Source organism: Bombus bifarius, unplaced genomic scaffold (genome assembly GCF_011952205.1).
Source record: "Bombus bifarius isolate JDL3187 unplaced genomic scaffold, Bbif_JDL3187 scf7180000008199, whole genome shotgun sequence".
NCBI lineage: Eukaryota > Metazoa > Arthropoda > Insecta > Hymenoptera > Apidae > Bombus > Bombus bifarius.
In genome coordinates this window covers 5,455,190-5,482,790 of record NW_022884505.1, presented here as the reverse complement: position 1 = coordinate 5,482,790, position 27,601 = coordinate 5,455,190, and the positions used below count along the sequence as shown (strand labels likewise).

General features: G+C 38.5%; 1 protein-coding gene across 5 annotated transcripts in view; it reads right to left on the bottom strand.

Annotated features, from left to right (window-relative positions):
* The window catches only part of LOC117210306 (protein couch potato), a 181,303-nt gene that overhangs the window by 77,529 nt on the left and 76,173 nt on the right, over positions 1-27,601 (bottom strand). For all 5 annotated transcript variants that reach the window (XM_033453214.1, XM_033453213.1, XM_033453216.1 and 2 more), the window contains exon 2: positions 18,336-18,413. In XM_033453214.1, the coding sequence (XP_033309105.1) occupies positions 18,336-18,413 (78 nt within the window). The remainder of the gene's footprint in view (positions 1-18,335; positions 18,414-27,601) is intronic.

Here is a 27,601-nt window from a genome sequence, read left to right as displayed (position 1 = left end):
AAAGACCAAAAAGAAACCTTGTCGCAGCTAGTTCAGCTTCTATTTGTCGAAACGCGTGGAATTTCCCTGTAATAATTTCGGAATGTAACATAATCACAGCCCTGGTAGATACCACCACTCTGTTCTCACGAGCACCAACGTGACGAAATTAGCTTTATTTTTAACGTACACACGTTTCGAGCAACGCGTTTCAACAATCGTAAAAGTCGATTCCCCGCAGGATTTTAACATACGCGCGACTATTAATTTCTCGAAACGCTTTGTCCATCCATCCTCTAATATTTCGGTGCCACTGGTACATAGTCCAGAGGCAGATTTGCGTGCCAAATAATAAATATATGACAAAGTGAAATTTTGTCTGCGCGTGAACAAACTCGAATCGCGATCGTTCAAAAGGTATACACGCAAAAGGAAGAAAGAGAACGAAAGCTTCAACCCGCGTATAGTTGGCTGAAAGATCCGTGTGATTGATACGCGGATAAACTACTTCGGATGGAAAATCTGTTTAAATCAACCGAACGGCCATATTGGAGAACCATTTTGCTAAATTGAAATTGCCGCGACCGGCGCATCTGAATCGAAAATCTAAATTAAAAAGCCATTTCATTTGTCTGCCGAATAAATATCGATTTTAGACGTAAAAGAGGGAAAACGGAGTAAAGGGTGTATTAAAATTTGATATCGAAATGCGTGAACGAACGAATGCGGGATACATTTGTGAGATATCTAAAGAACGAACCGACGACCCCGAGGTCGATACTTTTGACTTAAAAAACGTTTTCGTTCTTATCTGCCGTAAGTGTGATTTCTCCTCGACTCCTTCCTCGTAAAACGTAATTAACTTCGAAAAAATAAAAATGCAGCGTTCCTAGAGAAAGGAAAGAAATAATAGGATTAACATAGAAATATACAACGATAAAAATTGCAAAATATTTGCTGATTAAATCTCACTTTCTTGTTTCCCAAGAAACTCGTTACTCCTCATCAAGCGAGCACATCCTTCTTCGCTTTCTATTCCCATAAAATCATATCACAACAATGCACGTGCCTTGTATTCTACCCGGCTGAACGCTAAGACAATAAAATCTTCACGTACAATACAGATTATACGATGATTCATAATCCAAAAATATAACTTTGTCACTGTACTGAACTAACAGTTACTCTATGACATTCTGTAGCGAGCGCTGTAACATCGTAGCGACAATTACAATTTCCTAATTTTAAGATTACAATGGGAGAATGTAGTCGATCGAAGTGTCTGTGGAAAACATCGTAAGTGCCGAGAGACAAGTTTCTCGGGCGGGAAAGAAAACTTACGCATTAATCTATTATGAGAAGGAAAAGCGTATCCGCTGAGAAGCCTGTACGCACTGGCTCCTAGTTGCAGATAAAACTTCGCGTTCCATTTATTTAGATAGACGGCATAGACAAAGGCCAAGAAACAATTAATCGACGTTTATTGGCACTTATGTCTTTCTCTACGGAGGTGACGTTGCGACACCATCTTCTAGCATTACTAATGACTGTTTAAAAAAGGGAAATCGCACTCAAATTCTATACTACGGTATTCTCGTTGCTACGATTTTCAATTCTGGCACTTAACGGCGTTTCATACCAGCATTCTCCGATTATTTCGACATAACGTTCGATAACATAATTCCTTAGCTTTCAACGACGTTAATCACCAACCTTTCAGTCGCGATAAATAACTGCGATCCGTTAGAACTTTCTTCTCTCTAAAGAAAACAAAATTTCGTCTTACTTACATTACCATACCGTCGAGTGATATTTTACCTTTACGCAAAAATGTCAACTTTGCCCTAATTCCGTCTTCTCCGAGAATCCATATTCGCGCTCCTCCGGTAAATACTCATTTTCTTGCTTTCTACTTCCATAAAATCATACACCGTGTCCATCTCTTTAAAGGCGAGAATAAGCGAGCGTGAGTGGAATTCACGAGCAGAGCGGCAGATCGAAAATCGTTCGACTTTCTACTCGCGAAGTGAAATTTAAGGCAACGGCCCTCGGTGGTGCGCGTTGGTCGTTGGCTTCCGGCTCGTGTTTCCGCTTCGACGAGGAGCCAAAGCCGTTTCACAGCCGCAAAATAGCAATGGCACGAAGTTCAATATGTACCTACTTTGAATCCGAATCAAATCCAACGCTCGAAGTTCGCTTCGTGCGGTTCGAATACCGCTATTATAACCAGACTGCGGATTTTCGATCATTTTTATACATTTATGGGAAGTTTAAAGCCGCGAAAACGTACAAAACGAGGGTAATGTAGAAAAATATAAAAAATCGGAAGCAAAATACTTGTTACCGGATTTAATAAACAAATTTTGTGACGTAAATTTTCACGTACGTTCTGTTTCTCTAGTTGCGTTAATAAAAATATAAAGTCGCATGAAAATCGAATATCTTGGCATCGAGCGATAAATTAAACAATGGCGAAATTTAAAATCGCAGAAAGATTCGAATAACGAGTTACCAAAAAATTGTATTAAATTTATATATGTCGGATATACGTAATATTTTGTATACGATTATTTTAACCTGATTACCGTTCAAACTATTTCGCGACTTTAAAACGTAGCTTATCATTTATTATTCAAAAAACTGCACTGTTTTAATATATTAAAAAGCAATTAATTACGAACAAATATATAAATCGGTAATCCATCGAACATCGCGCGTACTAATAAAAGTTGTTCTAAATTTGAAAAAAGGTGAATATAGGAAATGTTTTTAATTTTAGCAGTGAAATGCTGTTTCCTATTGTGCCACGGTGAACTCGTTGTTTGCACAATGGACGAGAAAAAAAAAAAAAAAGAAAGAAAGTCTTTCACCGACGATGGTAACGAATCGCGGACGGTAGATTTTTCGAGAAATCGGTTGAAGTGGTCGTTATTTCATCGACGAATCCGACTACGCGTTTCCAGCGAGTTTCAATCGCGAATTACTTACAAAATACACACAATACGCAAAAATATAAAGGATATTCAAAGCGAAGTACTTGTTACCAGATGTAATTCAATTTAACGGACGAAATAAGTCTTTACGTAGATTTTATTTCATTATGAGCTAATGGACATACGAAATTGCATAAAAAAGTAATGGTTCGTTCATCGTACACCGGCAAGTGTTCGATTTTCGCAAGCTGTCTTCCAATCTTGGAAGGAGCACTTGAAAATTTCGTAAAATTTGTACAAATCTTACGTAAGTATAATATTTTGATGTTGGAATTAATGGATATTCTGACAGGTACTGATCGGAGTCGTGAGGGTCGGAAAGCACTGCGTATCCTATCTACGTGCCTTTACAAGATGAATTTAGTCGATTGTCAGCGTAGAATCGGATTCTGCACGAAGATTACGATAGGGAGTTTCGATGATAACCGAGAGAAATTTTAAGAGAATGGAAAATTTCTGGTAAAATGCTCGTGAAGCATTTCGAATTTTACTATTCCATGCACGAGGGTTGTGCAGACAGTAGAGAAAGAGCAGCGCATTTGGAATACCAGTTTGTTTAAAATGAATAAAAAATTACAGCAGAGGACGGGAACAAATAAAATATCATACATATACTTGGGCATCTATCTCTGCAGGCACCACCCCTATTTGAACACTTACGGACATACGTTTCCGCCGCGAGTTCGCATAACCATCGTTTCGCTATGTCCTTCGAGTCGTCGTTTCTCGCGAGCTGTTACTCATCCAAGAGCTCTTTCGATCTTGCAAAAGAAAAGGAAAAGAGAAAGAAAAAAGAAAAAATTGGTAACCTGTATCGATGCGTCGATCGCTTTCGACGAAGACGCGTTTCTCGAGGTCCTTTGTAACGAGAGACGGGCGGTCAGAACACTTACGATCGCATACAGTTTCTCTACCCGTATTGAATTCCCGCACTCGTCGTCTTACGAACGATTCGACCATAACGTTATCGTAAATGCAAACTGGTGGATTTCTTTTCGGACGAACGTTTTCAGCATCCGAAAAGCGCAAAAGCGTAAAAGCGCGACGGACGGCACATCGTCACCGGTGAGAGTGTCGCGTAAACTTGAGGGTTGGGTGATAAAATAAAAATAATTGAGTCGTAAACACAACTATTAATTTTGTTTTAATTACACTTTATTACAAATTCAGCGGTCAAACTGGAATACACGCTGAATTAACATAAATCGCAATTCACTCCAACCACGTTATGTAAAACTTAGTTACTCCGATACGTTAAGTACGCGACTGTTACAAGGGTAGAGACAGGTTAAGATACGTTGACTATTCTAAGGATACGGAATAAGTGAGTTTTACCGACGATACCGTGTACCGAGGAAAGCTAGGGGTGGGTGTGTCTAAGGACACGGGACTATCGAATTTGTCGATGAAAATTTTGGTCAAGGAAGCGAGGGCAATAGACACCGTCTCCGATTGGATAATAAGACGGTTGGTGGATCAGGAAGGGTTTCGGCCCCCCTCTTGAGAAAGTTGCTAACGGAACGTACCAGACGCGAGGAAAAACTAACTTTCCGTGTTAACCCGTGGTAAACGATAAACGTAAAAGGAAACCTAAGACAAGAGATACTCGCTTGGTCCGAAGGACCTTAACTATGAAAATTCCAAGCCCCCGGTGGATACTTGGGACTATCGAGGGTACGCGCCAAGGATGCGCATACATCTGGGCGCCATCCTGCCCGCGATGTGTGATTTGGTCTCTGATGCGAATTGACGTTACAAGATCTTCGATTCGCGTCGCTATTTTAAACGTTTGAATGGAAACTTCGACGATACTACTTATTTAAATCGCGTATAATTCAAGTCGACGCACGAACGAACCTAGGTGACTGTAAGCTTCCACGAGCAAGCCGTATCGTTCCGTGTAGCTGCTACACGTAAAACCTTACTTTTTGGATGACTCGTAATTTTCGTATCTTCTGTCTGTTTCACGATTCGTACGAACGAGACGGTTGAAAAGGAAAGAAAATATCCGAAGAGATACAAACGCGAAGAAGAAACGAGGAGAACAGCAGAATCGAGCTGGAATCTATCTAAAAGCATTGTTCCGTCTTTTCGAAGTACCGAGAGTTCAAATCCAGCGAGCAAATGTTCGGAACATACTTGCGACGTATTTGAGCCCGTCGCTAACACGAACCTCTGTATATTTGTATCGACTATCGTACGAACATTAAGAGATTGTTGGGAGACTCCAGACCGAGCCAGAAACGCGAAAAGTCGATTCCACTGGCTGGGCACAATGCCCGCCGCGTAATAAAACATTCTGGCAATGGTATCCTCGACCTCGTAACGGGGTATCCGTCAAAAAATATACTCGTTCGTCGAGACACCGCTGGTCTTTCCTTATTTCTTCTTGAATCTCGACAGAATCCTTCCAGCCATATACTTCCACCGTTGTAGACCGTTGATGGCGTGGTCGTAGATTTCCGGACGTGTGTGTTTCGTTTCTACGCGAGACCGAAGCTGAGAGGAAAAGCGAAGCGTGTTTTCAGATTGGCGAAATTGTGACCAGCAGTGATCGTTTGGTATCGCAAAGAATTTTTTAAAGATATTCTCCTTCGTAAGGAATTAGTAACTTCGTAGCCTGGTTTGCTCCATAGGTGGAATATACGGTTAGTCGCGATAGAAGAGAATTTCTTCGTACGCGAGATAAAACTAGACGGAGAAACGAGCGCAGAATATTTTGCATTAAAACGTATTAGGATCGATAAAATTGGCAGTACTTCCTTGGTAACACAGGATAATTCGATAGTTTAGGTAGTCGTTGACTGAATCGTTCGTAGAGCGAACGATATTTGTGCACGAAATTAAAAGTAGACAGCGTTGAATTTTTTCCATACGTTTGCTACGTTCGTATCGTTACGTATATTAAGATTCGAAAAATTTGTAGTTGGTAGCGTGTTATTTGGTAGAAGGAAACAACTTTTAAGACGTAGATGTTTAATTTGTAAGATGAACGATTCTCATGGATGATCTCAAACGCGAGAAATTACAATGCGTTTGGAATTGCAAATGTGCGAAAGAATTTTGAACGCGTTTATATATAGATTGTATATGTTACGTTGTATTAAATATACAATGAGATTTTGGTGGCCGCTTCGTACCGCGAAGAATTTTTAAAATCTCGGTCATTCTACGCGAATTAAAATTAGACAGAGATGAAAGTGTTGGCTACGATCGATAACGTTTTTAATCGATCTATCCGATGAATTTTCTAGTCCTTCGCGACAATAAATTTCCCGATACGAATGGTTTTCATAAATCAGTCTAAAATTGTCGAGAAATAAACGTTATTTATGTATCTGCCATGAAATTGAGCGTAATATTTTTCTATAAATTCCGTTTAAATCTGGCCGATTCCCGTTCGTATCGAAATTAATGAAATTGTAATTAATAGCGTTCGTTTAACGCGGAGCTCTATAGTCCAGTTCGTGTTCCGATTCGTATTTCGATTTTTAATCGAGGCTCTTATAAATCCAATTAAAAATTATAGTCGTAAACTGGGTGTTGCACCGGCTGCATAAATCTTTGTTGTCACAAAACTCATCCGCATTTACGAACCTTGTACCTCGATAAACGAAATAATGGTTACCGGTGTTTATTTGGTTTCGCCGTTTTATCGCAGAAATAAAACGAACACCCTCGAGACCTCTCGCGTTGTATCCATAAATTTCACGTTGCATTATCACTTTTATGATTAATTAGAATCGTACGGAAGGAATAAGAATGTTGTTATTGTACATCGGCATTGTTCGCTCAATTGCACGTGCAATGCGTTCGAACGAACGAAATTACGGTCGATGACGCGCACTTGGCTTTGGCATCGTTTCGCTATCCGGAATAAAATGGCTACTAAAAGAGATATCTTAATTTATCGTAGAACGGAATTATAGCGTTTAAAGCCTAAAACCGGCACGGTTTCCTGTCACGGTGTTTACGGCTGTTTAATATATCATCAACGACTGCTAATCTACGTTTATTTATACTTTAACCAGTTTAGCATAGTTTATTTAGTTTGATGCGCTGTCATTGATAGACTGATTTATAAGCGTTATAAACTTGCAATATAGAAGTGTACGAGGTGAGTAATAATAGATAGTAGATCGAACTGGTCGGACTACTCACTGTGTTACTTAACTGTAATACACGTGTACTTATATTTAACGCTTTTACCATCAGCAGCAAAATCAAAAAGACTATTCTCGAGGATAGAACGTTCGGATTGCTACTGCGAGCCTTTAACGCTGGCTCGAACCTTTTCAGATACCTAACATACCGTGTGATAAATATATGATATACTGTTCAAACGTGCGATTTACATACTACACGAAGGATGAAATGCGATTGATGGAAGAAACGGGGTCAGCAAGGTTTCTACCGGTTACCGGTGTTTGTTTCGCTTATTTCGTTATTATCGTTTCGTCGTTTTATTACGAAACGAGAGGAGGAAAACTTCGTTTTTGGGGGAAATCGGGTTTGAAACTTTGCAAAGCACGCGTGAATTCCCTTGATTCCCAGCTGAGCAGAAGATAATCGATAACAGATTATTCCGCGTGTGAAAATAAGTGGGAAACGTAGAATCAAATCTTTTCGCCTGGAATCTCATTTTCGAGAAAATTGAATTTGAAAATTTACCTGGTACGCGTATACCGCCAATTCTTGACTCGACATATTCAAGTTTTGTTTTCTCCAAAAGGAACCCTCAAACGATAAATTTCTATTGTTCGTTTTCAAACTTATTTGCAGTCGCGTAACGTAGAATAAACTTTTGTCGATTGCCCATTCCCGTTCAATCGACAATTGCTCAAATTCACCAATTTCACATACCTTACAAATTTTCAAATTCGATTTCCTGAAAAACGAAGGTTCGGCTTATTCTGAGCGGTTAAACACCTCCGGCTTCGATCGCACCATGAATTACCAACTACCTGCATAAATAACCGTAAAATTATAATGGTACGCTGCAACTAACGCAACGTAAGAATATACAGACGTATTTTAATCCTAATGAAAGTTAACATCAAGTTTGTCAGAAGCATGCACAAGCTTTTAGAGAAGAAAGGAGCTTAAATTCATCGAAATATCGATCGATGTTTCTATTGTTAAAGATTAATTAATTTTGTAATCTCTTTCAAACGAAACAAATACGTTTAAAGACAAAGAAAAAATAATGAATCTTAATTGAAATTCAGAAGCGCTGATAATGGAATAAAAACACGGACCAGTTATTTAAAACTTTTGAATGCCCGTACATTGATATTGGAATCAGTTCAACCACAAATAAGCGTCGAATTTTAATATCTTCTATTGATCCAGGTTTAATTGGCGATATTAAATTTTCCAACGGATATCCTCCTTGGACGTCGCGTACCGGTGACACGATTCCTTGAAAGCGAGTCACCTTTAACCTTTAACCGGCACACACTGTAGCCTCGTGATAATATTTGCACGGTAAATTTTGCACCCCTGTGGTAATAGCATCTCGTCGAGCGGTTGTAGGCGGATTTATTGTAATATATCGAAATTTTTAATAAACCACTTGTTATACTAATGTCATAAATTCAAAACGGTTAGTATTATTTGTATCGTGACTTTATCGTTCTTCTATTTATCGTGAAAACTGCTAAGCAAAGTTACATCGTAAAAGGTTCGTTAAACTGCCGGATAAATTATTAAATAAAGACTGATAAAATTGCCAAAATTCATATACGAATCTCTCTCTCAAAAAAAAAAAAAACAAACTGATCAACTTCTTCGCTTTCTATAAAATTCTTAACTAGAATAAACATAATGTACATAATCGACGTTCGACGTCTCAACAAAAGAAACGCTTATTTTCTTTAATTTATTTACCACGATAATCTCGATAAACGAAGGACTTAATTCGAATTTATTTATCACAACACGTCATATCATATCATAAATCGTCATGTTTGTCACAAACACCGAATGTCTTTTTATTCCAACAGGGTGAACGATCGAACGAAAAATTTGTTTACCTCTGTGTGTACGATGACAAATTTTACAAAAGAAAATTCTATATGGCTCGATAAGATGACGAATAATAAACGTAAATAAATGCGTAATAGCTGCGAAAGTATGAACACGAAATATCCGTATAAGTCGGAATTGGCCCATCCTCTGTCACTCGAACGTTAAAAAATAATGGCGGTGAATGTAATTTTCCTCTGCATTTCGATCGATATATTCGATCGACGTGATTCTCGAGCGGCTCACAAATGTTACAGAACGTTAACATTCTATACCGAGGAACGTATTCAAACGATCACGCCATCTCGGAAAAACGCCGATCCATCGTTTCGTAACAGCCTTTAATTTGTATAAAAGCATCGGAAGATGGGGGGGGGGGGGAGGAGGAGGAGGAGGAGGAGAGAAGGAAACGGCGAAACATATTGCAGCCGAAGGATGCCCGTAACTTGTGCATCGTGGCGACCTCGATATCGTAAAATTTCTTTTCGGTAATACCACTTACACGAACTTTCCTTCGCGATCGATCTGCCCTATCAGTCAAGGAGAAACCACCGATCGATAAAGCAGCGGAGAATCTCGAACTCGAATCCCAATACCTAAGCGGTGGACGGCAGTCTGGTAAGCGGTAAAATCCAATTTTTTTAATCTTAGCGTTAAAAAAAAAAAAAAGAAAAAGAATTTGTTCTTCCATGAACCGATAATCTCGTAAAGCTTCGAAGTTCACGTATATTTTTTCTCTCGTACGATATTGCGATCAAACATAGCGTCACGAGGACAAAGCCGTGAGATTTTAAGCTTTGCTTAATTATTACCTTGCCGTTACTATTATTATTATTTTATCATTGGAATCCGGGTTTTGTATTACATCGTTATATAGATAAGTCGATATATTTCAGTTATATTTATACCATCCATGTACAAACGATGCAAAGTTTCTAGCAATTTAAACCTTAAGAAGGTTTATAAAAAAAAAAGAACTGGTCATAGATGATACAGACGTTGGACTTCTTTTGCACGGTAGCTTACACAGTTGTTGACAAGAGCGTGTAAGTCCTAAGTGCAACTTTCTACGATTTTTAACTCTGTGCGGACTTTAACAAATAGATGCATCGGGTACTTTATCAACGTCGAGCGATTAATTAGGCAATGGCGAAATTTAATATCACGGAAAGATATTCGAGTAACGAGCATTGGTTCGAACTCTTTTGCGACTTGATATTTGATTAATCATTCGTTATGCAAAAAACCGCGTGTATCAGACGAGTAAGATTTATGAAATGGTAGCTTTGTTTCTCGCTGGCCTTTCGCGATTGCAAGGGGTCAACGCGTTTTGCGTACCTACATCTTACTTTCGTTTACTTTATATCACGTTTTAACGACATCTACGTATGTATTACATTTGTCCCGCTTGCCTCGTGTTTACTTTTTACCACGATTCTTCGATAATTCTCTCGTCCATGGATATCCTTCTCCAGATTCATCGAGTATTCTCTTTAGATCTTCGTCAGCTTTCCCTACTTTGTTGCATCTCCTCGCTACATGTTTCGGTCTTTCAGATTCTGTTTCGCGAGATCCGCACCATCTGCTTCGTCCGGCTTCCCACTATTTGCTGCCTAATTCCTCGTTCCCGGATCTAAATCTTGCCACGATCTTTTCATCCTCGTATAAATAAAATCTATACTCTCGCTAACTACGATAACCGTTTCAGTATGTTTGAAATACGACCGATTCAATAACGCTATCGCGAAGAAATATAATAAATAAAAATAATCTCCGAAGCACCGAATGGGCTACGAATACGAAAGATGTTTCTAATTTTGGCCGCGAAACGTTGTCCCCTCGCTGTACCATCGTAGAACTCGTTAGTCGCACGACGAACCGAGGAAAATAAAGAAAGTCTGTCGCGGACGACGATAACGAATCGCGGGCGATAGATTTTTCGAGAAATCGGCTGAAGTGGCCGTTATTTCATCGATGAATCCGACTACGAGTTCCCGGTGAGCTTCGATCGTGAGTTACTTTCGTGTCGTTTGTTTCCTTCGAGCGAATCTCGACGGAAGAAGTTCGACGCGGATTCGACGACGCGACGATTTTCGTCGACGGTGCAAAATTTTTCTGGAGAAAAAGGGAATTCGCAGCGGAGTATTTTCTTCGCCGCGATCGATGCCTGGGAAAAATCGACGCGGAGTCGAATTGCAGTTTGCCTCGTGCTGCTCGAGTGCTTGCGAAACTCGTTTCCTGTCTTTTTGCTTTTTCTTTTTCTTTTTCCGTCCGCTTTGCGAACCAGAGGTTTTTATCGAAAGTTTCGAACGTTAGTCGACGGTGAAATGGATCGTGCGAAACGGGACGAAGCTCACGGGTTACAACGACGGACGAAAGAAAGTTTCAAATTGATACTTGCGTATACAGGGTGATCGGGACAAAACTTATAGGTAGTACGTGTTAACGAGGCCAAACGTAGGGGTTGGAATCCCAAAAAGCGGGATCCCTCAGTCCCGCAGTACTCCGCACCATTTCTTGGCGCCGCATTATGTTAAATTGGAATTGCGGGATCCCGTACGATGTTGCCGGCCTGTGCGTGTAACTAAAACTGTGCGAACGACGACGCGCACGACGTCGACTGTTTATCTCGAAACGTGCGATAGTCCCAGGCAATTATTATTGTTATTATTATTAGTATTATTATTGGTTGTTGTTGTTAAAAATTATTGATGTGAAAATTTGCTAATTTACAAGAGGCTGAAAGGTTTCGGTATTTAAAGATAATGAATTTCATCGAAGCGACAAAATGTTACACGTAAGAAACGTGTAACAGAATCTCTTCCGTTTTACGTTTGAAAATCTACGTGTATTTCGTTTGTAATTTTTAGATATAACATATCGTCGTCAACCTGACATCTCGCTTGGACAGAATAAATCTTTTAATCGTAATACGGTTTCTAAAAGAAGAAGCTACTTTTAATCGAATTTGCATCTAGATTTCGTTTCTGTTCGGTTGATTTTGATTTTCGTCGTTAAGAACGATTATCCTAAATTAGGTAAAATTTGTTTCCTTATTAAATATATCTTCTCCGCGGGGTCTCGCGGGATTGAAAATAACGAGTCCCGCGGGATTGCAAGCCCTAGTCAAGTAGCTAAGAAGAGTTCGTACGAACTTATGTCCCAAAGTGCTTTATCGAAGAGTTATAAGCGTTTAAAGAATATTTCCGAGAAAGTCGATCTTAATAGAATTTTTATATAGAATCGCGGTACAGACACAAATGCATTTACCGATATTTCTACGAGAGCAGGAGTCTTCGAAGGAATTCGACGAACGAAAGCCTGCGTTCTATCGGAAAGAGGAAATTTCGAACGTTTATTATGACAAGACAATTAATCTTTATCTTACAATAAATCTTTGGCGGCTTTTTCGGGCAGCCTGTACGAGTATAAGTAAAATTTCTATTACAGACACATTTTTTCTGCGCTAAACGCTCCGCGAGTCTTTCGTTAACTAGAAATTCAGTTTCGCTAAATTACACCGCCTATTTTCCGTTTTACTCTTTGAACTTTCGCTTGCCACTGTATGTACAAGAACTTTTACGTGCTACGTATTATGAAAATCTATTATCTGTTATTTAATAGCGAAATAGATTTATGCAGAAACTATTACAACACGACCAGGCGTAGAAATTATGTAAAGGAGCATTAAGGATATAACGTACCTACTTACTGGTACAAGAGAGTCTTTGTTTGGAGTTTCGAACGTTAGTTGCTAGTGAAATGTATCGTGCAAAATGTGACGAAGCGTGGCGATTATGTAAGAGAATGTTGCGCGAAGAGTTTTATTTATTAATTTATTATCGTACAAATTTCCTATTTGTTACTTGATAGTGAATCGATTACAACGAAATGTACTGTTGTATTATGATAGGACGTAGTTTAGAAAGATGAAAGGGTTTTACGTATTATATTATTTTTGCTAAGAAAAAATTCTGAGATCGGAATAGTTGGAAAAAGTTGGTAAAGGAAGTATATATTGACGTGTTACTACGAGTTTACGTACAATGCGATAGGATATCGTTCTAATAATGAATACAAACGAAGGTAAAAATTAGTAAAAATTAATCGATGTTAATGAAATTTATGTAGAAGGGAAGAAAATTAAAATTTCAAGTTGTTAGATTCGAGTAGTATTCTGATATATAATACAATGGGAGCGTTCTACTGTTCGCTCTCAATGAAGTTAACTGTAACGCTAAGTCTATTATTTATTAACAAAGCAAGTCCTCTGAGAGCGTAATGTGGTAAATTATGTAGATTTCGTTAAATCTCGTACCATTGTTAACGAAATGAATTATGTAAAACGTAGATCCAGAGAGCTGAAAGGTTCCTCGATTAATTTAAAAAAGAAACAATATCGATATTACGGACTGTCGTATATCGATCGTGTTTCCTGTATCGTACGTTATACGAGTCTATAAGTAGGTTATTCGATATAACGTAATATTACTTGAATTGCTCGTAGCCATTATTATTTAAATCGGACGCAATATGCAAGATAAACGTCGCTCATTTTTAATTTTCGCTATTGCCAATCTACGAGCAGATTAATTAATTCACGTTCAGTTAACACGCTCGCGATTTAATTAGTTAATTTAATCAAATGGCAAACGTCCGATCAGCGTTGCGATCAAATATTATACTTCTCCCTTTTGTCATTCTCGTTGTTCGTTTTTCGTTCCCTTATCACTGCCGCAGTTATATCATCGTATCGCTTCGATCAAGCAAATACCAAAGGAACTATAACTTTTATCTAACGTATAATTTAGATAAATTACGATACCTTTAAAAACGCTTCCATCACATTCGAGGAAATTATTTCTCGAACCGCTCTAATCGATAATTACCTCCTTGTCCATCGTATCTCAAATCCCAGATTTGTAATGTATGCGCACGGCAAACGGTTTTTAACGCTTGATATCGATCGTTCTTATTAATTTAATATGACCGAACGTAATTGAAACGTCGTTATTGTATTTAAGTTCCATATACCGACAGTATTATATCTAATTTCCTAGAGAATCGAATATTCCTAATTAAGTATTATTACACTTTATCTCTACGCTTTATCTGAAATTCCTCTTTTATGCCTATGATACGAAATATTAAACATTAATTCAACGCTAATAGACGTAATTAACGTATCATCGTCGTTATATCTAAATTTAACGTACAATATCATCCCTAATTTTCTATAGCATCGAATATTCCAACAAATTAAATAACACTACGTATTATCACGAACTCCTCTTTAACGTATATCCTATAAAATATTATATATTAACCCGTGATTAATCGACGTAATCGAAGTATTATCGTGAAACGAACATTTCATTTTCATACGCGTATACTGTTATCTTTAGTCTCTATCGAAACATCAATTATTCGCAATCAACACTATTACGACGGTACCATATTAAAACATCAAATATTAGTCGAATATTGGTCGGAACAAGCCACGTGTCATACGCGATATTTAATTTCTATCCGCAATCCTGGAAAATATCGCAAACATCGGTCGGGATAAACCAAATATATCATCGTCATTGTCATCGTATTTCACTTGTACTCGTACTATCGATCCCTCGATGTTTCCGTTATTAATCAAATATTAATAAATTGCAGCTAAATTAGGCTGGATTAATTCGATCGATAGAGAGAAAGCCAACGATAACGGTCAAAATAGGACAATGAAAATGTGGATGGCTGCTGTCGGCTGTCAGAGCGTGCAGGCAGAATTCTGTGACAGTGGAGGAGGATAACGGCGTGTCAGCCACAGACAAGAATATCCCAATGGCCGTGACAATTTTAACGATAAAAAAAAAAGAGAGAATCGGCGATAGAATCGCTCTCCCCCTCTGTTCCAAGATTTTACTCGCAAATCCATCGTGCCCTTTCGATCCGCGGTGTTGACTTTCAACGTTTCGGAAAAGATATTACGCCAGACGTAATTTCCTCTTCACGAGATACTGAAAATGTTATTATCGCACTGTGAATTTTTATGCATTTATTATATTTAATTTAGAGATGTAAAATTGCATCGAACGCGCATGAAGTATAAAAATACGAGAAATATCTAAAGTAAAGTACTTGTTATAATCTCCGTCCGAGTTCTACGCATAAAAACAGAAATTCGCATGAAAATTTGCCGCCGGGTTATCGCATTTCGAATATATTGAATTTGAAATATTTGCTAACACAGAGTCGATTTATTTGAGATTTTCTTTGAGATTGAGGCGGGTAGAAAAATTCATTTTGTTCGTTTTAACGATAATGTATTTCTCCTGCTATATTTTATATCGCTCGGTATTAAGTTTTGGTAGTAAGGTATTTCTTCTCAGGCTTTGGTAGGAGTGATCTTTTTCTTTTAAATACTTTGCATAATTACAAGAATCGAAAGGTCTCGTAGACAAAGAACGAACTGAATATGGAATTTCAAGGTAATTTAAAATTCAAATGGATTTTGAATTTGTCGCGGATTGTCCTGTCGATAGGATAATTAAAATCATCGATGAATTTCTTTTCGACGAGTCTGATTCGACATGAAGAGCGAATACGAAAGATGTTTAGAACAACAAATTGTCGAATGTAAGAAACTATAATTTACATCAGAAATCAATGTTCTAAAATTAAGTAAAATAACGTACGAAATAATTGACGTCCGATTAAAAAAGGATCTTTGAACCGTCAAATTCATCTCGTCCATAAAAACAATTAACTTTCGCGTATAAAGTTATACGAAATATGTTCGGCTCTTGTACAAGTAGCTCTCATTTAAGGGATAGTTCTGCAAGTGCCATTGAATCGATATTATCCAATACTACTCGTTTGAGGCAAATTAATCTTTCATACTGAACAAAACTGAATTACTTTGATAGCGATATAGAGGAAATCCCAGCGATAATTTTTAACGCAACTGCAAGATACGATTCGATTAAAAGATCGTTTACATTTGCAAATTGTCTCTTAAATTTAATGCACGATAGCACAATTCGTTTTATAATCTCTCTCTATCTCTCTCACTCTCTCTCAAATGAGTTAAAGTTGGTTTATATGAACGATGATGCTATTTCGCCCAAGTATCGTCCAATACTCTTCAACCGAACTAACGCGTAACAGAATTTTCGCGCAGAGCTTACGCTTCTTTACGCTGCCGATTACATTTATACGTACTTGGTTTTAAATTAGCTCTATTGCGTATATATCCTAACTAATTAGAAATACGAGATTTTTTTCGAGCAAGATATGATCATTTACTTTACTTACTTTAAACAAGCGGAGCTATTGCTTCCTTTAACAGGTCAACGATAAATTAATCAAAAGGTAGATACATAACCGAGAAAGTAAAACGACAGCTATTAGTTAGAATAGTTAGATAATTATTTAAAAATTGAGAAATAAGTAAATAAAGAGATAAAATAAGAAATATTCCGTATCCCTTTTTAAAATTCAAAGTGTCAAGTAATTTGTACGAAAGTTCAATAATCTAAAGATTAATAAATTACGACAGATGAATGAATCAACGAGATGAATGAATCGATCTTACGATTTTGCGGTACACGTACGACTATCGTTATTTATTTATCAGTGAAATGACAAATTGGAAAGAACACGTACAAAAAACAGTAGACTACGAGGAAAGAAAGGCAGAGAAAGCGTACTTACATGTAAGTACGCGAATCTATTAGTCGGCGTTTACTTAAGTCGACCCAAAGTCGATTAACCGACACCTGCGACAAATTTCGATCGAGTTTAAGCTTAGGCAAGTCGAATCACCTGCCTCTCCCTAGAGAAGTAAGTTGCAGAGTGTTACGACGAAGGAGATGATGAAATCACGTAATCGAATGCCGAATAACCCGTTTATCTGAAAACTCACGATTGGAAGAGGGAAAGTTAGGTGAAATGTACTCCGTTCTTCGACCCTTATCGCGTCTCTTTAACGATTCGTACGGATTCTCCGGCGCGATATCTACTCCGATTTCTGGGTAAAAACCGCGGTCAACGTCGTTACTTCTCCAGCTATATATCTCGAACTTTGAAAAATCCTCGAATAGACATTTTTTCTTTTTGTATCGTTAGCGCAAAATTCGCGCAAGAATAACTTTTACGGTTTCGTAATTTTCTAAATTCGATTTTGTAATTTTGTAATTTTGTAATTTTGTAATTTTCTAGATCTTACGATCTCGTAATTTTCTGATTTTCTAAATTTTACGACCTTGCGATGTTCTAATTCTCCAGATTTTATGATTTCGTAATTTTCTAAATTTTACGATTTTATCGCATACACGTTTGAGATTATCATCGATCGGTGAAAGTCGAAACGAATTGAACAACGAACGATGGAACGCAATCGTCGATCAGGGTGATTTTGGAACTTTAGAACGTAACACGCTTCTCGTGCTTCGACACTTGGATTTAAGCAAAGTAGATTACTCGTCGTGTTTCAAGCGATTCCATCGATATCTTTTCTCGTCATACAGTGCGTAATACCTATTCGCGTTAATTCCGATAAACGATATAAAAGATTTATAAACTCGACAGGAACACTCCGCTCTTTTTTCCTCAAAGCAAAATTTTCTCAGATTACGACTAAAGGTAAATCGTTTCTTTAACTTGAGTCGCACAACGATAAACGCGTGTTCGAACCATATAGTATAGGTAGTATACCGAAGAATTATTATAGTAACGTTGAATCGCTTTTATATTTTAAAGTCCACGTTTGAGTGGAACAGAACCTTCGTTAGAACGAAAGACCATAGTATATAACAAAAAAGAAAGAAGAAAGAGAAAAAAGAAGGAAGAGAAAAACGATACTGAAAATAGACGCGTTTGGTGAAAAATCAATATCAGTTTCGCAAGCGTTAGGTTAATTTTAGTACGAGGTGATACCTCGATCGCACAGCGGCCAGTTAATTTAACTCGTAAAATAATCAAAAAACTCACCCCGTATGCTCCGAAGAGCGTTAGTAAAAGACTAGTACTTCGTATACTTTCACCGATTAGGTTAATTTGTAAAATAATCAAGACTCGTCCGATACGCCCCGAGGAGCATCAGTAAAAAAGTAGGATTACTTTGAAAAACGTTAGATTAGCTCGAACGTCGGGTCATGGCCCAATTACGGGTCGCAAGTCGAGTTAACTCGCAAAATAATCGAGACTCGCGTCGTATGCTCCGAGGAGCATTGGTAAAAAAGTAACGCTAGTTTGAAAAACGTTAGATCAGCCTTAACGTTAGGTCGTACCCCAGTCGTACGGTGGCCGGTGAGGTTAACTTGCAAAATAATCAAGACTCACCTCGTATGCTCTGAAGAGCAGATATAGCTCCCTCGGCTTGGCGTCCATCGGCAAGCCGCTCACGAACAAGGTGCGCACCTGTAACAGAAGAAAGAAAGAAAACGATAATCGAGTTAATTAACCTGATCGTGGAAAGGCCGGAGAGAACGAAGAGACGGAAGAACAAGGGAGCAGAGTGTACGAGAACGGAAGAAGAAGTCGAGTTGGGACGAAGAATGGACGAGGATAACCTGGAATTAGTCTACTCTCTCTCTCGTTTGACTGCTGCCCTCGCGACAGCTAATCGTCGAATTAACAGGAGACGGTAATACCACCTTTTCTTCGTCTCCTGTTCCCTTGCCAATTTAACGACCGATTTCGCCTCGGTTCTCTCGCTACATCCGAGCGAATTCGGTTTTCGTCGATGATTCTTACGGTGGATGTTGGAAGATCGGTTTGGCAACAAGCAGGATCGTCGATCAGTAGGTGATCCGCGTTGTCGATAAAAAGTTTGTCAGCGGAATTTTGTCGACGAAATATTTGACAGGTTTTGTACGATTTTAAAAAGTTCTAAGTTACCTAGAAATCGAGAGAGTCGGATCCATAAACGAATACGCAACCGGAAGGATATTATCTTAACGGTAACGTTTGTTAAGAATTCTCGGTTCATTCCGGCGATCGCTTCGTGCATTAGAAAATTCGATCGCGCGTATTTCCACGATCCTACGGTAAACGATAGGATTTGGTCGAATTGAAAGATACTTTAATCCGTTTTAGCGTTAGCCTTATTCTTACTCGGACCAGCTCTACGTAGGTATACGCAATTGCAAATTAGCGATATGCACAGCGCTAAAACACGATAGTGCTGTAATAGATAAACGAGATAAAATTTTAAAGATACAAATTGCTGCTGTCACTTTTACGTTGCGCGATATTTAATTCCGCGCATTTTCACGAAATTGCAGCAATATGCGCCAACCAAAGTGTTCGAACTACGTTACATATTCTATTTTTTAAAGCTCAATACCGTAAATTCAGTTACGCGTTACGTTGTTCGTTTTAACGTAGAATTCAATTATCGCGAATGGAACATCAGCTTAAAAAATACGTTGGCCGGTAAATGTGTTAATAAAAGTTTCGATTCGGAAGCAAATGAACGTCGGTATCGGGTGTAACGTGGACGAAAAATAACACGAAATAGACATTCCTCGAGATACTTGACTATATTAATTACGACAGCCTTATTACGCGGATCGTAATCGGTTATGGATTACGGGTTAAATTAAGCTCGCTTGATTAGCACGTGCGATGCGTACACGATGAAGCTTTAAGTGAGCATGTTAAAGTGATAGATGGTGCGCTCGCACTTGCAGAGTTATTTTCGACTAAGTGACGGACATTTTCGTACTACCGCGTGCTTTTGTTCCTTTCCATCCGTATTTCGTTAGCAGATACGTTGCGCGACGTTAAGGAGATACGAAGAGTACGACAAAGAGAAAAGTAGGTATACGATGCGTTTGACGAGTCGTTGAAGCTAAACTATCGCGAATCACGAGCACGGAAGGGAATTTTAATACGCAACGAAGAAAGGACGGCTCGATTTCTTCAATTAAAGTCACACCGAAGAAAAGAAACGTCGTGCAACTAAAGAATGCATCTGACGAGAGTCGTCTCAAACCATCGGCAATAAGAGTTTCTCAAACAGGAACACAAAGGAGGTAGGAAGCGGGACGGACGTCTTAATTCGCTGAAAATTCGCTTGATTTCGAGCTTGTATCGATCGAGCATTGGAAAAGTTTTCCATTCGTCGCGTACTAGCTTTGGAACTTGGCGAAAACTTACGATCGAAAAGCGCAAGGTTCGCAATGTCACTTTTTGTCGAAGAAACAAACTTTAACACCTTATTAACGAACTCGTTACGCGTGGCTACGAGAAAAGAAATTAAGATCGACGATACGTACATCATTCTTCTTCTTGTTGGCAGAAACAGAAGCTGATAATTGCCACGAACGGAGTACTTAATGGCAATTTAATAGTACGCTACTTGTTACGTCACGTGATTGATGGCTTTCGATCATTAGAACTCGGTATGAATTTACACGCGGTGTATTTACTAATTTACATCGTTTAAATCATCGGGCATTTCTGCGATTTCCCATTTGCGATCTTTTCGAATTAATTTAAAGCGACGACGTTCCGATCTTTCCCGTCAACGATTTCTTTTCGTTATATAAGTCCAGTGTCGTTTTAAACGTAACAGGAGATTACAGAGTGTCTTTCTATCGCGCCGCGACTGTCTGACAGAACAAAAATATTGATTCTAATAACACGCGACTAACACCCAGTAATTACCACGTTACGGGCGCGAATAGTTACGTAGGAAGAGGAGAAAAAAACGAGATTTACGAGAGCCAGTGACGAGAGAAGTTATTTACGAACTTGAAGAAAATCATACGATAGATGATTAGCGCTTTACGAAGTTATGGGACGATGATATTCGTAATTTACAAAGAAAAACCTCATCGATCGTTTGTTCTCAAAAAATATTCTCAAAAAATAATCGTTTCTTTTCTATCCGAGAAACCTTCTTTCTTATTTAAGAAAGGAAGTAGCAACAGCCGAAAAACACGTCATCGTAATGGACGTGGGAAGACCTTTGAATCGATACATCGATAAACTTATTCTCATTGATCGTTTTACACGTGTTTCCATTCGGTACTGGATGTTGCACGAGTAAACTTTTGGCGATGCTTTATAATTTGATCGGTTTGCTTGAAACTTCGATACATTGAAAAGGGCTACTTGAAAAGACAAAATATCGTTTTAAAAAAATGTCGCAAACAATCGTAAGTATCGTTTATTTAAGGTCTACGATCGTAATAATAGTTGGAAATAACAATTGGTTTTAGCTTAGGTTTTGTTTTATATCGTTACATAAAATTATATCGTTCGCGACGCTTTTTTAAACGATACTTTATCTTTTCAAATAATCTTTTCCAACGTATCGAAGCTTGAAAAAGCTCGAAGATATCGGTCAAATTGTTAAGTATTACCCGTTTTTTATTCACCCTTGTCGTTTCAATCTCTTACTTATCTATACATTAATTAAAAAAGAAATCGATCTGCTTATTAACTTTCGTTCGAGGATAATTATTACCTTCGATTCGTCTCGATCTCTTGCTACTTACAATTGTCCCAATGAAATTACCTGAATATGCAATCGATAATTCAAACGGCGAGCAAATACCGAAAGTTGTCGGGATTCGTGGTATTTTCCCTTCAACCTATTCTTGACCCAGTTTCCCGTGCAGCCTGAGAACGCATTGTGACCGCCACGGAAGTAAGCAAAACGGAGACGGTAAATTACATACTGATTTGGCGCTATGCCAGATGGAAAATGCCGTCTTGTGCTATGCTTCCGACGAACTTTCTTCCACGATAAAGGATTCACTGTCCGATGATTTGATTTACTATCGCGATCGAGATAAGACCTTTTAGGTGGAGTTGAATTTAAGCTGTATGAATTATCGAATGGAGAGAATGTCAGCGTGATTCTTAGTATTAAATATCGTTTAAAGGCACCCGTACGTATTACATTCGTTTTACGTTCGTTTGTATTTATTTCAGTGCAAAAGACAGACAAACACTCGTTGATAAAAACGAGGGGAAAATACCATCGGATCGTTCGATTACAACGATATCTAAAAATTTAATTTATCGCTATATGATATACTTTGAAGTACCAAGGAACGCTGCGATCTATTTTCTTCTCGTTCTTTCGTCGCTCGTACCTTCTTTGGAATATAGACGTTAACGAGCGAGTGAGAAAAAACCGAAAATTGCTCTTAAAAATTGTTCATCGCTGTAACTTCTATTTCGAAAAATTGGCACTTGCTTACTTAAATTTATCGTTAGCCCCCTGAATCATTCAACGCGACCAAATTTCACGTCCGTTTCTATAACGATTTCGGAGAGTACGGATTGTAACAATTTACGTGTTTCACCCTGTGTACCCTATCTTTACGCTGCTGTATCCAAACCAATGGAACGGAATCTCGACCGTTCCATACCTTATACGATAAACGGTGTTAAGAACCACCGATTCAAACGTTAAAACGCGAATAATGGGACACCCGGTACAGGACGAATGGCCGATGAAATTCGACGGAAGTCGCTTCCTCGAGCGGAAACGCGCATATGTACAGACTGTCCCGTGAGAACGCTGTCGGGATCGATCCCGGTGCAGCGAACGCATCGATCTACATCTTCTCACGTATTGTCTCCGCAGAAGAGGAGAAGCGCTCGGTAACGCGATTTCCCACAGGAATAAAGTGCCGCGTAATGCGTCAGAAACAATGCTGCGAACAGGTGGATAAGGGAAACACGACGGGGAACGATACAACCAGCCGCTTTCACTGCTCTTAATGGATACCCTGGCGCCTGTCCCCGCGATACTTTGACGACGAATTAACGATTGTCGGGTGCGAACTGTCGCTGATTTCGAGGGTGTTGCTCGGTGGAGATTCGTTTGATGTCTGGCCTCGCCATTTCTCTTTTCCGATACTTTCCATTTTGTCGCGTTCCGATCCTTCTCGGGCGACCTTCCAAGTTCGAGATCTTGGAATCCTCGCGTCTCGATCGCTTTATTTTTCGCTCTAGTTTTGGCGGACGAAAAAGCTTTTTTCTCCTTCGAGGAAATTTTTAACGTAAGATCGAAAGAAAGAAAAGGATCGAGAATTCTCGAAGAATCGCTAACGATTTTTTTACGTTCTATCGAAACAGATACTTTCCATTTTCTAAGAAAATATTTAACGCCTAGATTGGAACGAGATTTGTCGAGATTTCCGATATTTTTTTAACGTTAAAAAGTCCCAACAACGTCGAGAAAGGCTATAATCTTTTGGAGGAAAAAACGGAAATACGAAGACCGGTGTATCGATCTATTAATAGAAAAAAACGAGCTAATTCGTTGCTCGAATTGGCAATGGTTAAGGAATAGATGTCTCGCATGAAGTAATTCGTAACCTATACGATCAATAGATAAACGAAGATTCAGATAAAGATATCGTGCGGATTTATTGGCTGTAATACCCGATATTAATTGACGAATTAGCAAACAATAACCCATATTCGTTCACGATCCTTTTCACTTTTTAAAATTAGCATAAAACGTTACATCGTTGGTTATATATACGTTGGTATACGTATTAAATGCGTATTACGTACGATGCGCTTAACATTTCGTAGGAACGCTATTTGCTTGCGAGAGAAAAAATATCGTAATCGTAATCGTCTACTTCAAACTATTTAAAATTCGAGTAATTTCCACTCTTCGAGTTGATATAATTTTGTCATTAGCGATATATCGAATTCTTAGATTTCTTTTTACATTTATCCCGGGGCGTATATCGAAAGTATCTCGTTAAAAGCGTCCGATTAAAAACATTTTAAATTAAAGAAATTGAAAATCACTAGCTTCTACGTTTTTAGTTAATGTCGTGAAAATACGAATTTCCGTAAACGCTCGTAATCTCGTACGAATCCTTTCCGATTACTTCACGTCGGTCGTTGAGCTTTCGCGGTGTCTTTCGTAGGCAAAAGCCAAGGTAGTAAAAAGGAGGATCGCTACAGGTAAAGTCGCGATATGACGCGACGAAATAGCGAGAAAAAAAGAGAAAGGAAACGTTCGCGTTCTTATTCGCGCGTCGCGACGCCGTGTTTACTTCGGCATGTGCCGGAAGAAGGAGGCTTAAACTCCCTCTGCTCGTGTAACACGATGACGTTGATATTCGCGAGCGCCTATTCAATTTAACCTTGCACCTGCAAGCACCTGATGCTTCGCTAAGGTTTTCCGGATGAGCGAAATCAAGTACGTCCCGACGAGAGACGGTGAAATTCGGCGCCGGCGGAAGACTCGCAAGGCGTAGCACGCGATTCCTCTAACTGTCTCAAAATGGAACAAACGTGTGCAATATCGTTCGGAATGCGACGAAATAGTAGAAGAGCGATTCGTCGCATGAAGCGGTAGGTGAATGGTTGATATAGCGGACAAGTGGAGTAGGGATCGCGGAAAAGGTGATAAAAGAAAACTAGTCGTTGAGCAAAGTCGTTTCTCGAGAGATCGTAGTTAATCGCCGTTCATTTTTTTCTTTTTCCTTAATTCAATTCGTTCCTTGGGGTTAATTCGAGGAAACTCGAAACGCCAAAAATTATACAGAATGCGGTGGAATGATAGAAGCGAATATAGCACGCTTGGTTTTTCGAGAAATCGAATTTAATCTTTGTTCGTTTTCTGTTTCTTTTTTAATTTAATTCGTCTCTTGGTGTTAATTCGAGAAAATGGTCAAAAATTACGTGGCATGCGGTGGTGGAATAGGAAAAGTGGATGGCATGCGATTCGGTAAGTCGTTGGCGCGACGCTTGGTTTTCCGAGAAATCAAATTTAATCCCTGTTCGTTTCCTCTCTTAATCTAGTTTCTTTCTGTTGTTACCAAATCGGGGAAAGACAGATAGTTGGGAATTTGCAAATTCTTTCAACGAGTATAGAAAAGCTACATATAGAGCTACACTGATTGCGCGAAGTGGATGAAAGTTAATTAAAGGTCGAAAGATCGAAATTCAATTATTTAGAAATTGAAATTGAAACGGAGCGTACGTAGTAACACGAAGGATTATTAAAGATCCGATAAAAGTATCGCGATAGAAGATACAGAGTAATTACGTGTTCGTATATTCTTTCGTTGAAATTGTTTCAGATTAAAATCGACACAGACGATCGGAAGTTAAATCTCGTCTGGGACTTTGTCAGACAAAATCGCCAGGTTAAATAGTTATCTTTTTGTGAAATCAAAGGAGGATTACTGGGAAACTATTTACGAGGAGAAATTTTCCAACGTTATTGATCGAATTATCCGGAATTGGCATAGAAACTGCAAGAAAATTGCTTCGGTGTAAATAAGTGAAACGACTTTAAGAAATATAAAGCGAATCTCGACTATTGTAAGAACTATTCTGAATACAATCATCGAACGTTGTGTCGATGATCGTACATACGGTATCACGGTAATAACACATCGAGTTTACAACTGTAACATTTATCAGAGCGGACAAATAGAAAAATCGAAATTGACACCGGTGACGGTAAAATCACCGATCAACTACGATACGAGAGAACAAAAATTCAGCTACCTCCGCTCAACGATCGCCTTTCGAATTCTAATTTTTGTATTAGGCATAAATTTGGATTCGCGGATGAACGAACCAATAAAACGGTGAAAATGAACTGTTTTGGCAATCGCAGAAAATTGGCAGCGTTCCGCGGCGATCCGCTAAAAACTAGTTCATTTACTTACATATACCTGTTGGAGCTAACCAAATCTCCACCGATAAATGAGTGGGCTGTGTAGAAAAACGCACAGTGTTCCATCCATCCATATCTGCAAGCTGGCGATTTATGGTTCATCGAATTAATAGCTCGCAGATTTGGTCCCGAAAGTAAAGGAAATCTCTTTGATCGCTTTTTTCCATTGAGCCGGTGAAACGCGTTCGACGACGTTCTTTGAAAAGATACGATCGAATAAAATGAACCGACATGTGTAACTGATAAATATAATATAACGAAACATAAACGATGTTCTTTTCAGAGATAGCTCGTTATATCTTATTTTTGCGTCGTGCTTCTCAAAACGAAGTACCACCGTCGAACATAATTCGCTAATGCGACAAAACGTAAATAAGGTCCTTTTTATTCCCGACGAATTAATTACCGTAGCCGGTTTCGGCTTGTTCGACGCGAGATCGTTGAATAAAATTTATTAATACGCTTTAATGGCAGATATAATGGAACGTAAATAAGAATCTCCTGACACGTTAAACATTGCGACGTGTTTTTGTATCCTTCGGAACATACGATTCTCGAATGCAATTTGTTAATGGAACATAGCGACAGATGTGATAAAACGTGAATACAGTCCCCTGTTTATCAATGAATCGCTGTAGCCTGTTTTCGTGTCATTTTTTTTTCTTTTTTTTTTGAAAACGTTTATTTAGGTTAAGCTTTATTTTTGTAATTAGTACTAATTACTGGTATAACAAGTAAGAGTAACATCGTTTTTATCGTATCGTATTATAATAAAAGGTAGTAGTACCTTCTTAAGTAGAGTTTTTCTTAAATTAATAATTAAATTAAATCGATATAAATTTGGTTTAATAGACGAATAAAATACAATTAAAATTCGCTTGTTTACGAATTACCTGCTGCGATACTTGTTTTCCTAAAAGAGAAAAATATATGAATGTTTTGTAAAGCGAGCGAGTAGCTGGCTATTCGAGTAATCCACGACTCTATTTGAAAGCCCGGTAACAACGAAACGTAGAAAATGGGACATTTTTGTCCGTATCGCGCACATCCTCCGCTAATCTTTTCTCGTATTAATTAATTACTCGTGGTCAAGTCGGGAAACGACGGTTCGTCGACCGACCATTATTTCCGGCTCGGCTGGCTTTTGTGAAACATTAAAAACTCTCCCGTCCTTCGTTGGAAACGACAAAAACCGTCCGACCGTAACAAGCCCTTTGTTATTAAAGATTCGCTGATTAAAGGTTTACTCGTAACTGTCAGTTAGATTCGAGATTATATTAATCGTAAATGAAAAATAATTATTCCGAAAACGATCAACTTTCGATCGACTTTCAATATGATGTTACGATGTTCTTTTTACGTTAATTAACGTATATAAAACGATCGACAAAATGCATTTGACGGAAATTAGTTAAACGAAGATCGATCTTAACGGCGTAGAAATTTTGTTTCTGAAAAATGTTATCTATAGCGCAAAGAGAGCGAAGAAGATCGGCTGTTGAATTTGTAAAAGTCAAGCTATTTTTTATTTGGTTACGGTTTTTCTCATTAACGGCTCTCCTTCTATGGCTGTATCGATAAAGGAGAATATACGCGATTATACCGCGTTCCTTCCTTTTCGGAATGTGAAATTTCTACCATTAATGGCAAAAACGCAGTGAAAGTTCTTAATACCGAATGTTCTCTTCGCGCGTTTCTTACTTTCTCGCGTTAACGTACAGATAAAGCTGGTATTATACAAGAAGAGTCGGAAAACCTGAAAACCTTCTTTTCTTTGGATATAGCAATAATGGGATGGTACTTAAGCGAGAACGAGCGAAAAGCCTGACTGAACGTTGAATAAAATTCTCGCGTGTCACGTCGTATCATAGTCGTAATTAGAGATTAAGAAAATGATATAAGATAATATTACTCGATAGTCCGATGA